The 14,114-nt window shown below is 43.0% G+C and overlaps 1 protein-coding gene across 1 annotated transcript in view; it reads left to right on the forward strand.

Moving 5' to 3' along the window:
- Nucleotides 1–195: 195 nt before the first annotated feature.
- IQCH (IQ motif containing H) overlaps nucleotides 196–14,114 on the forward strand; it is a 65,816-nt gene continuing 51,897 nt past the window's right edge. Inside the window, exons 1-8 of the mRNA XM_071568330.1 lie at nucleotides 196–252; nucleotides 451–558; nucleotides 1,971–2,068; nucleotides 2,369–2,483; nucleotides 4,355–4,474; nucleotides 11,614–11,725; nucleotides 12,684–12,803; nucleotides 13,893–14,107. Coding sequence (XP_071424431.1) covers nucleotides 469–558; nucleotides 1,971–2,068; nucleotides 2,369–2,483; nucleotides 4,355–4,474; nucleotides 11,614–11,725; nucleotides 12,684–12,803; nucleotides 13,893–14,107 — 870 coding nt within the window. The 5' untranslated portion in view covers nucleotides 196–252; nucleotides 451–468. The remainder of the gene's footprint in view (nucleotides 253–450; nucleotides 559–1,970; nucleotides 2,069–2,368; nucleotides 2,484–4,354; nucleotides 4,475–11,613; nucleotides 11,726–12,683; nucleotides 12,804–13,892; nucleotides 14,108–14,114) is intronic.

Genomic DNA, 14,114 nt, shown 5'->3' on the forward strand with positions numbered 1-14,114 from the left:
GAGGGGAGGCGGCCGGTGGGTGTGAGACCAGAGCTCGGGCTGTGTGTGAGTGCCGTGTAAATGCTGCGGGTTTGGCATAACGAGACCTAAAATCTGTGCAGAGAACGTAAATAGGCGTTTCTGACAAGGGCTGGTGTGGTTTCCTCACAGGTGCCTCGAGGTCCTTCCGAAGGGTGTTTGAGGTCCCTCTCTAGTGCTGTGTGAGAAAACAAAGAACCTCAGTCCTGAAGTTTATTCTCGTTCTTTTAGGAGGTTTGTTTTCAAATTAATTTTCCCGGGCTTTTCTCCAGTCAGTGATAAGTAAGTGGCTTTGTGCTGACAGAGCATGGAAAGTCACATGTTTGTTTTTTCCTCCTGTATTTAAGAATAATTTCCCTTGGATTAAATCCTGCTATCTAATCCCATGGGGTTTGGTTACAGGTATGATTTTTGTCCTAAATTGCTTTTTAGGTTCAAGAAGAGTTTAAAATGGAAAATCCCAACCTGAAAGGAAGTGTAGAAGCCGTGGAGATCAGTGACCTCAGAACAGCAACTGAGAGAGCTGAGCTGGGGCTGAGAGTAAGTAAAATAGAGCAGGTTTTGGTTCTGAGGTCTCTGTCAGGAATTCTCTTGGGGCCACCTCTCTGTCATCCTGCAAGATCCCTTTTTAACCAGCAAGAGATGGGATTTCTCAGATGTTGCAGTTCAGAATGTTGCCTTCATTTTTTTGATCATCAGCATTAACTGATCTTGTGCCCAGGAGCCAAAAATCAGATTTTTTTAGTTCAACAGAGGCAGAAAGTTTATCAACTTTAGCTGGGAGGGAGTGTCGAGCTGCTGGAAGGCAGGAGGGCTCTGCAGAGGGGTCTGGAGAGACTGGAGGGATGGGCTGATTGCAATGGGATGAAGTTCAACAAGGCCAAGTGCAGGTCCTGCCCTTTGGCCACCCCAACCCTGCAGCTCCAGGCTGGGCACAGAGTGGCTGGAGAGGGACAGGCAGAGGGACCTGGGGGGACTGAGGGACAGGAAGCTCAACAGGAGCCACCAGTGTGCCCAGGTGGCCAAGAAGGCCAATGGGATCCTGGCCTGGATCCAAACTAGCGTGGCCAGCAGGGCCAGGGCAGTGACCCTTCCCCTGGACTCTGCCTTGGGGAGGCCACACCTTGAGTGTTGTGTTCAGTTCTGGGCCCCTCAGTTGAGGCAAGAGATTGAGGGGCTGGAGCGGGGCCAGAGAAGAGCAACGAGGCTGGAGAAGGGACTGGATGTGGCACTGAGTGTCCTCTGAAACACCTCCAGGGACAGAGAATCCACCATGTCTTGATCCAACCCCACTGTGATCACCAGCCCAGGGCACAGAGTGCCAGAGTGATCCCAGTGGGGTTGGATCAAGGCTTGGATTTGATGATCTCAGAGGTCTCTTCCAAGCCAACTGAGAAGAGCAACAAGGCTGGAGAAGGGACTGGAGCACAGGTGCTGTGGGGAGAGGCTGAGGGAGCTGGGGGTGTTCAGCCTGGAGAAGAGGAGGCTCAGAGGTGACCTCAGCACTGTCTGGAACTGCCTGAAGGGAAGTTCTGGCCAGGTGTGGGTTGGTCTCTTCTCCCAGGCACTCAGCAATAGGACAAGGGGGCACGATGGGCTCAAGCTCTGCCAGGGGAAATTGAAGTTGGAGAGCAGAAAGAAATTCTTTGCAGAGAGAGTGCTCAGGGATTGGAATGGGCTGCCCAGAGAGGGGTGGATTCCCCATCCCTGGAGGTTTTTCAGCTGAGCTTGGCCGTGGCACTGAGTGCCATGATCTGGTAAAGGGACTGGAGTTGGCCCAAGGGTTGGACTTGATGATCTCAGAGGTCTTTTCCAACCCAATCCATTCTGTGATTCTATTCAAGTGGAGGTCTGGATTGCTAAACTAACTGAGCTAAATTTAATATTAATTATCATTAATATTTAGTATTCCCTTTGTAATAATCTAAATATTATTTTTCTCCTCTCAACAGAAACATACTGGAAATTATTTAAATGCTTCAAACAGCCAAGTGTTACCTGTTTCTTCTGCTGGTACTAAAGAAATAAATTCCAAAGAGCCCCCTAAATGGTGAGTGAAACTGCTCTTTTATTGCAGTAAGACACAAAAACTGTGGGAGCAGAATCTGGTAAAGCAAATGGGAATATTGGCCTGGATGAAGTTACTTTGGCCATTTGTTATTTTGATTTTATTTTAAGGTTAAATAAGTAGCTATAATTGTTATCTGCCAACTCCTGTGACTTGATTTTTGCTAAAATATAAATAAAAATAGTGACTTTCAGATTCAAACAGGTGAGAGCAGGGTGGGTTTGGTTGGTGAAATCAAAGTAATTTAAGACAATCTCCCTGTTTTGTTTCTCTCCAAAGCAGGGCCCTTCCTGCTGGGGCTCCTCAGGGCCAGCTGATCTTACCTCGAGTCCCTGCTCAGCCTGTGACTGTCCAGCCCTGCAGCAAATCAGCCCCACGTGTCCCTCAGGGCTCTCAGGTCTGAAAGAACACACTAATTACTCTGCCAGAGACCGTGTTAATTGAGTATCTGGAGCATTATTGGTGTTTGGGGTAGCTGGGATCAAACAGGGTTGCAGCAAACAAGCACATCTTGTCAGGTGGGAAATAGTTTGGCCACAGGTGTCAGAATGGGCTTAAAATTAGGGGTGGAAATTGTAATTTCTGAGCTTTATCAGCAGCAGGATCAGTCTGCAAACCCAGCTCAGGGAAGCAGAGGTCCCAAATCTTTCCTTTTCCCCCTGCTCTGTGGCAGAATTGGGGTTTTTGTCCCCCCACAAGAGGTGCCTCTTCCACTCCTGCTCTGACCATTCCCTGCCTTGTGAATCATCTCCTGCTTTCATTGGGAAGGTGCTCAATTCCCCCAGTTCTTTCCTACCAGCACCAGCAGTTTCCTCTCTGCAGAAGGGTGTGTTACAGTAAGAAAATAAATACCACAAAACCACTGATGAGGGGAAAATTGAACTTTGTCTCTGTGCAGCCATGTGGGTAAAAGAGTAATTGGCTTGGATAATAACTTTGGTTCTTACTCCCCCAAACCTAAATGAGCATCTCATTGATACATCTGCTTGTAATTACTATCAAAAGAAGAGAATATATTGTGCAGATAAATAAATTGAACCTTTCTAAGTGCTTTCACAAAGTAATACAATTGTTTAATCATTCAAATGCACATCTAATGATTCTTGGAACTTTTTATGGCATATTTCATTTGTAAAGAAGGGAATTTTCCTGGATTTATTTTCTACATTTCTGCAATAGAAGATGAACAAAAATGTGTTCAGCTTAAGAAAATTCTGTAATAATAAAACCATGGGGCAATAGAAGATGAACAAAAATGTGTTCAGCTTAAGAAAATTCTGTAATAATAAAACCATGGGGCAATAGAAGATGAACAAAAATGTTTTCAGCTTAAGAAAATTCTGTAATAATAAAACCATGGGGCAATAGAAGATGAACAAAAATGTTTTCAGCTTAAGAAAATTCTGTAATAATAAAACCATGGGGCAATAGAAGATGAACAAAAATGTTTTCAGCTTAAGAAAATTCTGTAATAATAAAACCATGGGGCAATAGAAGATGAACAAAAATGTGTTCAGCTTAAGAAAATTCTGTAATAATAAAACCATAGGGCATCACTTCTGGCTGTAATAGAAAAGGTTTGTGCTTTAGGTACTACTTATAACAAGAAGGAACTTTGTAAAGTCTTTTTCTGTCCATTGGGATTGAAATCATAATATTTTTTATTAGCAAAATAGTTGAGCTCATTCCATGCAGATCACACAGTGCATTAAGAACTACTGTCTTTTAATCCTTATTACTATAAGGAGTTTTTATTTCCTCATTTCCCAATAATCAAGTGCTTTGTCTGCATTGAGTCAATGAGCTGTAACAGATCCAGAAAAGCAGTTCTGGCCCATCAGGTCGATGATTCCTGAATTAAAGTCTCTGCCAAACGTGGCCAGGGTGGGTTGGGTTGGATTGGGATCATCCTCTGTGGGAAGGGGTGTGCAAACCACAGCCCAGGGCTCTGGAATTCCCACATCCCCTCTGCTGATCCAGGAGTCAAAGCTCACTGACCTTCCCACTCCAAATTTAACTCCAGGTGTGGAAATTCAGAGCTTGGAATGGAATTAATTGAACCAAGTTTGGCAAAAGTGTCTGTGGGTCGTAGTTGTGATCCCTGCAAAGTTTTCCACTAATCAAAAGCCACTTTGTTGTTTGCCCAGTTCTGTGTGGAGTCAAAGAACCTGAACTTTTATCATTATTTGGCAAATTTCTGAACTTATTACACCATTATAAACACACCTTAGTGCAGTTAATGATTATACATTTTCTGTATTTCAGCAGCAGGTGGAAATGGATGTGAGAATTGTGCTTGAACCAGAGAAGATGGAAAATAAAGCTGGTTTCAAACATCAGAATGATGAGACCAGGCTGCCTCTTATAACTAAGAAAAAATCTGCTCCTGTAAGTAATTTATATTAATTTCTGGGCTCATTTTATGCATTGCTTTTCACTATTATAGTTAGTATGTGTCAGACCTAAAGAAAAAATTATTTTAAGTGGAAATACTGCATAATTTCCTATTTTTTGGCATTTTGAGTGACAATACTGGGGAAAAGAAATCTGTGCTGTAACAGGTTTAGGTGCCAAGATCCCAATCCAGCAGAAATCCAAGTTTAGATGGGAATGTGCCTGGTCAGGGCAATCAGGGAGAGGAGATGAGCAAACTGGAGCTTGTGGGGTTTGGATGTGACCCAGAGATCAAGGAAGAACTAAAAAAGGTTTTACTGACAAGAATGGGCTTTCTGTTCATTCTCTTGCCATTCAAATAATAACAGGATTGTTGGCAATAAGTGAAAAATGCTTTCACTTTGTTCTGATGCTTTTTTAGTTGATTTTTTAAAGCAATTCTGCCACATTATTGCTGACCCTGAGCAGAAATCAGTTTAATCAATAATTTAAAAAAATAGAGCTTATAGTGAAGAAGAACCAGAATCCTCCACAAACTTGGGTGTCATTTCCATCTTGTTTTTCTGATGTGGTTTGGGAGGGAATGTTGTTCCACTTCTCAGCCTCATGTGGGAACACTTAGTTTGGAATGTGGGGCACAAATTCCCATCTTTCCTTTCCACGTGGAGATATTTCCATGACTTTTAGATCCCAAGTGTCAGCTACAAGTTATTCTGAAGCTCAGCCTTTCTTTTATATCTGCTCAAACTGTTTCCCTGAGGGAACCAAGGGAGACCAAGCCCTTCCCCAACCCTCTCCTAAGAATTCCCTGACTCCTGTCCAGCAAATCACCCTTCCCTGTTCTTCTCTCTGCTCTGGGAATGTTTAAGTTGGGTTTTGATTCTCCCAAATTTCTGCAGCTGCTGCTCTACTTAAATAAACAGATGAATGTGAAGATGACATTTTTAGCCAATTATGCTTTTAAAAAAAATAAGTTAATAGGCACAGGCAATTCTTCCCAAAATTAATTATGTTCCCAAATTTAGCACAGCACTGTGGTCCACATGCCCAGTGGTCTCACAGGGGGATGCTCTTCCCTGGTTTAATTTATGGGATAGCAGCATCATGCAGCCAGCCCAGATATCCTCAGATATTCTGGGGGATTTGCTTTTAAACAACATCAGGAGAATCTGTGAATGGAACAGTTGTGAGCTGCCACTTGTTAAAAATGATTTTTTTGAATTCTGGTGCCCAGACCAAGAGGTGATTTCTCTACCCTTGTGATGGAGAGTTAATTAGGAAAAAGCATCATGGCTAATAGCTTTTTAGAACCACTGTAAAACCCTCACAGAGAGGAATATTATCCTACTGCAGAGAGCCATGTGTTCTGCCACTCTCCCTGAGACAGACTGAGCACAGAAAGCCTCTCACTGCTGACTCAGATGCCAAGCCCTTGGTGTAAAAGAGTCGAGGTCTCAGGTACATGTTTACAGTTGCTGAGGAGCTGCCAGGGGGAGATGGGCTACAAAACAAGCAGCTATTTCCCCTCTAATTTATTCTCTTCAGAGTCTTTGCATCCTGTGACACAACGTGTGTTTTGGAGTGCTCTGGGGGTACAATTTTGCACTTAATATTTGCAGAATCCTCTGCTGGGTTGTGAATTAAGGTTGTTTTCTTAAGCCTGGTGTCCACCAGCACTTACAGGAGGGATTATAAATGCTCTGTATTATTATAAATTATATATATAATTACCAATAGTAACTAAATAAATCTGTGTGTAGCTGTATCACAATTCCTGATCTTCACAGACAGTTCTCAGTTGAGCCTTTTAGGGTCTTTTCAGGAGCTTTAACCCCCTATTGTTAAATAAATCCCTTGACTGCATCAAATTTTATGAGGTTTTCCTCTTTGTTGGTATTTTTTATTAGTCCTCTTTGCCATGAGTTACAGTAGTTGTGGAGAGAAGGGAAGAGGAGCAGAGAAGGGGTGCAACTATGTTGACATTAACCATATTTAAACTGTTCTTGTGCAAGAATATTCAAGTTTAAGAAGGGACCAGATCCAGAACTACTTTTTCACACAGTTTAAAACACACACACACACCATGCAAACCATCCAACATCACACAGTTATAGCTAATTATTGTCATACATATTTCCTAAAAATTCCTAGATCTAAACAGTCTTAATGCAACTTGTTTTAACTTTATAAATTGCTCTATTAATGTTTTCTCATGGAGTTTCTGCAGCTTCTGCACCAGCTCAAGGTCTCTGGACAAATTCCATTCTTATCTTAGAATCACCTGCAAATTTCTTTGGTTTGCCAGCCTGAAAACGCGTGAATCCTCACACAGCTTCAGGTCTGGAATGCTGTTAGTTTTGATCAAATATGTATTTAATTTGCTGGAATAATTAATGGGGCCGGTGGTGCCCGCGCTGCATTTCCCGGGCCGCCCATCAGAGGGCGCTGCTCGTTCGCGCCCGTGCCCAGGTGTGCCCGTGCCCAGGTGTGCCCAGGTCAGGGAGTGCCTCCCAAAAATCACCCCTAAACGCCTCTCATGGAAATAAATTAAACCCTAATTGCGTGTTTAACGACAGCCCGGAGCACTCCAGGAGGTTTCAAGGACACCTGAGCTGTTAAAAATAGGGTGAGATGAAAAGCACAGGTTTGAGGTGAGCAGAGAGGTCAAGCACGAATCTACTTGGACTTTTTATTATCCTGCCATCAAAGCAGGGTGAAAAATTAGTGATGGGGATCTCATTGTCTTCTTTTCTTGCTCTTTGGTATTGGAAAGTTGCTGATGCTGAATTTTATCATAGAAAGGAGGAACAATAAACTCCTGCCCTTTTGCACCTTTTGGGGGCTGGTTACAATCCTTCATCCTCTGTAAAGTTCTGGAGTTATTTAAAATGAGGGCTGTAATTCTGCTTGGAACACAGACTGGGCATCACTTGGGTTTGCAATTCATGGATAACAAATGAAAAATGATGAGTGGATAATTATTAAATATGTATATGTCCTGTGGAGAACCCAGCCAAAGGAACAGTAATCTGAATTGCAGCAAAAATAATTCTGACAGCCTGCTGCAATGTAAGGGAGATTCACAGCTCTGCCTTCCATTTCACAGGGCTGCTGTTGCCTTGCAGAATTATATTGGCACTTTTTGGTCCTTGTTTTCTTATAAATGTATATTGTGCTGTAAACTTGGGAACCTCTTCACTTATTCATGAGGTGGAATTTAATATGGTGATGATTTCTAGTCTTTATGAGTTGCATCTTCTCTAGTGTGGCTGTAATGGTGATGGCAGAGATTCTGGGGGGGTTAAGCTGACTTGTTGGAGCACAACCATTCTCATCCCATCTTCAATTATTCATCCTTTATTCACTCTTTGCATCCTGCTAATCACCAATGCTTCTCCCTGAAAGTGTGTTTATTTCCAAAATTACAAAGCAAGGGCAATTCCTTTTATTTCAGAAGGAGCTGTAGAAGAAAATCAGGTGTTTTGATGCTCCAAACCTGGTTGTGTTTTAACCCTCTACATATGGCTGCAGTTCCAGCCAAGGCAGAATTTGGCAGTGGGAGCAGAATGAGACTTAAACAAATTGATGTTCCACTACAGTAAATCAAAACAAGCTGGTTGCATTTGTAGGAAGGTGTGTAATCATAATAAGCAGCAGAGTGATTGAATAAAATCCTCTTGTCACTAAAAATAAAAAGGCAATAATTGGAGAGATGGAGCTAACAGATGACTCCAGTCAGCCTCCTCCCAGCCTGCAAACGGGCACGTGAAGGTCACCCCATCTCGGCTGACAAACGCACAACGTTCTGTTGGTAAACAAATTAATCTTTGCAAAGGTCACCATTTGTTTGAAGTTTTTCTGCAGTTCTTGTCATCTGGAATTGGAGATTGGCTGTCACTCTGCGAGGCAGGGGTGCGGGCTGGGCTGCTGGAGCTGGTGCTGTGGGCTCAGCAGCCCTGGCAGAGGCAGTGCCTGCTGGGAATGCCACGGGCTGCTGCTTTCCAGCTGTCCCTGGGCAGCCCGGAATTCCAAGCAGGTGCTCCTGCCTCTCCCCCTCATGGAGCTGGCCCTTTGCCACAAGGAAAATGCAGTGGAGTTCAAGGCAGCAATTACCTCCCCCACTTCCTTCTGTGCTGCTTCTGGTGCCTTTTCCAAAAGCAGATGTGGGATCCTCCAAAGTTCTCCATCTCTTCTCCTTCACACCTGTTGGGGTGGGATGTTGGTGGGGGTGGATTTCTGGGAGAGCTTCCAGGAGGTCATGAAGGGAACAAAACTTGATTTTCCCCAAGGAGATGAAAAACTGGCAGTTTACACCCATTTCTGGTCACTTAGAGAGCTCAAAGTAGGCGAGAATGGCACAAGACCTGATGCAATTTCCAATTTTTTTCCAATCAAAGTTGCCTTCTGCGAGCTCTTTCCTGACAGTTTCCTGAGCACGTTGAAAACTGACCTCAGTTCATTGATTTTATTTTGCTGTGTTTCCTCCTCCCTTTGTGAGGGGAAATGCTGTGCCCATTAAATCCTGACAGGAACTTCTTGACAGAAAATATGAAGGTAGATGGCAGTTTGGAGGAGACAAATGCAATGATAAATTACTCTGTTATAAACCTTTTTTACCATCACTATCAAGCCCTGTGGTTTTCTGCTATTTACTTATCAAATCTCAACTATCTAATCTTCCTGGTTGATAAATGTAGTTTTGATACACAATGCTCAAATTTTCTCTGTATTTAATACTAGTTTCTGTTCTTTTACTGAGAGAAAAACATTTATAAAGGTATTTATCAAAACCCCCTCATTGTTCCAGTTAAATATTGCTGGGTAAAAGGAAAACAAATAGAGAACTAATCAGAAAATCCCTGTGGTGTTCCAACAAGTGCCCTATTTAAAATGAAGCAAAAAGCAAAAAATAAAATGGGAGAGGTTTATCCACAGGAGAAAAACACTTTAGAAAAGGGTAATAGAATTGTTTTTCTCATGTCCCAGGTTAATTACACTCAGAAGCACTTGAAATGAAAAAATAGTTTTTCAGCACACTCCAAGCATATTTTAAGGCAAGTCAGCCTTAGTTTGCCCTGCAAATTAAGTGCTCCCTTCCAGCCCTACAAAACTGAGCTTTACAAGTGCCCCTGATGAGGAAGTGATGCCAAAAATGAACCTTTTCCTTGCAGTGCCTGATAGTATTTTAAAGGCCTTATTGTTGTAAATGCCTTGGTTGGTTTCTGGTGAACAAACTCCCCGAATTAAAGCCTTTTGGCAGCTCGTTTATCGCAGAGAGCAGCTGATGGAGCCGTCAGGAGGCTGAAAGAACACGGAGGGATGCAGAGGTCGAGTGGAATTTTTGTGGGGAACTCTTGTGGATCAGCTCCCTCATTCCAGTGTTGCCTTCAATACATAAGGAAGTGGATTGTGGGCAGTGTAAACGTGAGATTAAATTACATTTCAGTTGCATCAGTCCTTGTTTTAACATGACACCTGCCATGGATTTATAGAAATTAAAGCAGGAGAATTAAATCTCTGTCTCCAGTTAAACCCCCCCAGCCTCTGGGCTGCTTTTGAACTCACTGCACCTGAATTGATTTCTTTATATCTTATTACCTCTCTCTGAACACAATTAAAGTATATTTATGTGCTGTTTATCATAACTCCTAATTTAAATCCAAATTGGGATTAAACCAGTAATAAAACCAGTCCTGCTTTACTGATACAGCAGCAATAGCCTAAAAAGGAGTCGCTTTAATTAAATTTCTTTCCTTTTATATATTTCTCTTGTGTTCTCAACAAACTGCTGGGGTCAGAGCATGGTTTATAATTTCCTTTTCTCAGCATCAAACCACTCCTGTGCCAGGTGGGGTGAAGTTCATTGTTGTTATTTGCTTGTTGCTGTTTTCTTGGAACACAAGGACATGAAGATTGATCCAATCTCAGCCCCCTTGGAACAAAATGGGCCAGAACTGAAATGAGTTCCTGTGGTTTCCCTGAAACATCCCCTGGTAGGATAAAAAGTACATATTTTCCCTCCCTGCTGTCTCTTGTGGGCAGTGCTATCAATCAAATTGGGAGGAAAAATCAGAATGGTTTGTTTGGATCTCTCTCATTTCCTTGTTAGGGTTAGAAGCAGTTCTTTAGAATTGTATTTCCTTGGTAGGGTTAGAAGCAGTTCTTCAGAATTGTATTTCCCTGGTAGGGTTAGAAGCAGTTCTTCAGAATTGTTTCAGCCTTTCAAGATACTTGATGGTTGGTGTTATTCAGTCATTATGACACAGCACTGCTCAAAGATCCCAATCATGGCCTGGATTGTACTAAAAACTTGTTAATCAGTCATTAAAACCTAATTTTTTAAGCCAGGAAGTCCCAGTGTCCTCTGGCAGAGCTAAATTTCATTATTCCCTCTTTGCAGATCTGTCAATATTTCCCAGCTTTCTGCTTTCATCTATTTATTATTGAGGGTTTTTTTTAAAAAGTAAATAATTTTTTAAAAAGTAAATAATTTTTTAAAAAGTAAATAATTTTTTAAAAAGTAAATAATTTTTTAAAAAGTAAATAATTTTTTAAAAAGTAAAATAATTTTTTTAAAAAGTAAAATAATTTTCCAGCACGTGGGATTAGATCATCAGTAGAGTTCAAACATTTCTATCCAATGTTCCTTTTCCTTCTGGTACTACCTTGGCAAGGGATACATTTTATATATTCAAAGGCTGTTCTGTCAATAAACAATGTTTGCACTATAATAATTAAAACTGAGCAAACTTCTTGTGATTTTTATTAACTTTCAGTTAATTTTTAGTTAACTTTTATTAGTTTTAGTCCACTGATTTTTGCATAACAAAAGTCACAGGACATCAGTTGGATTGAATTAACTTTATTTTAAATTATGAAGCAATGACAGTAGACAATACTGTAGCATGTTCTTAAGCAGTAAAATTGTTCAACCTGAATGAAACAAGTCATAGCAGGAATTATATTTATTATTTATTGCTGTGGGAGTAGAAGGGTGTGCCTTTTCCAAGCCTGGATTTCTCTTCATGGTTACAAGTTTTTAGTCCAATCCAGGCCATGAGTGGGATCTTTGGGCACTACTGGGTCATAATCACTGACTAAACATTGTAACAGGAGTTGTGTTTTCCTCCTAGATGTGCAGTCAGAAGACACTGCAGGGCCACAGAGTTGCCACCCTTTGGGGTTTCCCTGCCTTTGCTCACGTGGAGTCTCCCCTACCCCTGGTGGAAGAGGACACCCCAAAAGGTGGGTCACAGGAGCCCCCCTGGGTGCTCTGGCCACCAGATAAAAAACCTCCAATGGAGCAGGATCTGAGATCAGCTCAGCTGGTTCAAACTTGGCTGTAACAATGCCAAGGTCATGGGTTCAATCCCCTGTGTGGGTCATGGGTTCAATCCCCTGTGTGGGCCACTGACTGAAGAGTTGGACTCGATGATCCTTGGGGGTCCTTCCAACTCAGAATAGTCTGGGATTCTGTAAAAACACTCTCCATAAGTAGGGTTGATGTTTGCAGCAGCTCTCTGGTAACTGAATTTTCTGGCACCTCAGAACTTGTTCAAGTTGTGATCTCAGACCCTGCAAAGGGCTGAAATCACCTCCAGGCTCCTCCCTCCTTGTGGCAGCTGCTGCAGGACAAGGTGTGTGTCCTGCTGGGCACCATCCTGAGGCAGTTCTGGTAATTCACAGGGTTCTTTTGCTGCTGGAAGGAACAACTGTGGGTGATGGAGGTGCTTGTGTGACTAAATAGCAGTTAAACAATCTGGTTATTAATCACCTGCTCTCAACTAGACCTGCACTTGGGTTGTTTTAGCCATCAGTCCATATTCATGGTTACATTGTGTCTACAAGAGTTCATTCCCATCCATCCTGCACATTAAATTGCATTGTACAAGCACATAATAATATATATACAAGCACAAAATCCCCTTTCAGAATTAGCACTGTTACAATATCTTTCATGTATTTGTCAATTTTTATAGGCAAACTCACCTTCCTTGAGGGTAAAATATTGAATACTTAAAGATATGAATCCATTAAAGCAAACTGCTGCTTTTGTAGTTCTGATGTAGAACTTGGGTCTGCCTTTGTTTAATTCTTTCTTTATTGGCACTAATTCTTTTTCTTTCATTGCTGGGATATCTGTGAATTGTTCAGGAATGTGCTCTTATTTATTAGACTTCAGGTGGATTTATTGTTGTTGTAGGTGCTCTGAGCCTGACTGCCCAAAGGCTTCTCCTTCCAGCAGCAAAGGTGACTCTGCAGAGCCCTCCTGCTGCACCCAGAGCAGCTCCTGGCCAGGATTGTCACAGGCAGCACAAGAAAGGTGAGTACAGAGGGCTGATCACCATCACCTTCATGTCCAGCTTCACTGCCAGGCCCCTGTTCTGTCTCATGAGGAAGGAGCTGCTTGATAAGCTCTCACTCAAATTCTGAAGTGCATGAAGGTGAACATGAGCATCCTGTGTGTTGCAGCTGAAGAGGAAGCAAATTTCTTAATCCCTGTGGGGATTTGGTTCCTGTTTATCTCTGGAATCTTCATGGATTCTGATTTCCAGCTCCTGAGCACAAGAATCACAGAATCATAGAATGGATTGGGTTGGAAAAGCCCTCTGAGATCAAGTCCAACCCTTGATCCAACCCCACTGTGATCACCAGCCCAGGGCACTCAGTGCCCTGGGCTGGTGATCACAGTGGGGTTGGATCAAGACATGGTGGATTCTCACTCAGTGGCACATCCATAGAATCACAGAATGGATTGGGTTGGAAAAGACCTCCAAGATCATCAAGTCCAACCCTTGGTCCAACTCCAGTCCCTTTACCAGATCATGGCACTCAGTGCCACGGCCAAGCTCAGCTGAAAAACCTCCAGGGATGGGGAATCCACCCCCTCTCTGAACAGAACATTCCAATGCCTGAGCACTCTCTCTGCAAAGAATTTCTTTCTGCTCTCCAACTTCAGTTTCCTCTGGCAGAGCTTGAGCCCATCGTGCCCCCTTGTCCTATTGCTGAGTGCCTGGGAGAAGAGACCAACCCTCACCTGGCCAGAACTTCCCTTCATGCAGTTCCAGACAGTGCTGAGGTCACCTCTGAGCCTCCTCTTCTCCAGGCTGAACACCCCCAGCTCCCTCAGCCTCTCCCCACAGCACTTGTGCTCAAGTCCCTTCTCCAGCCTCGTTGCTCTTCTCTGGCCCCGCTCCAGCCCCTCAATTTGGTTCCTGTTCATCTCTGGAACCCTCGTGGGTTCTGATTTCCAGCTCCTGAGCACATGAAGCTGAAGCTGTGACAGTGTAAACCAGAGCTGCTGTAAGTCACCTCTTTGAGCAGCTGATCAAACCTCTGTTTTGCCATGTGATTAAATGAATAACTCATAATAAGTGAATGAAAGCTGCAATCAGTGTTTTTCTTTGTACAGGAGACAGCAGCAGTGGGCTGGCCCCTGAGATCACAGACACCACCACCTTCCAGAGCTCAAAGGACACAACTTGTGGCACAGACTCCTCTGGTAGAGGTCACACTGCACCCCTTCCATCCAGCAGCCCCATGGCTTCAACAAGGAGATCAAAGCCAGTGAGGGTGGATCCAGCCCAGAAGTTGGAATCTGAGGGGCAGATTCCCTCTCAGACACAGGTATTTG

Source organism: Pithys albifrons, chromosome 13 (assembly GCF_047495875.1).
Source record: "Pithys albifrons albifrons isolate INPA30051 chromosome 13, PitAlb_v1, whole genome shotgun sequence".
NCBI lineage: Eukaryota > Metazoa > Chordata > Aves > Passeriformes > Thamnophilidae > Pithys > Pithys albifrons.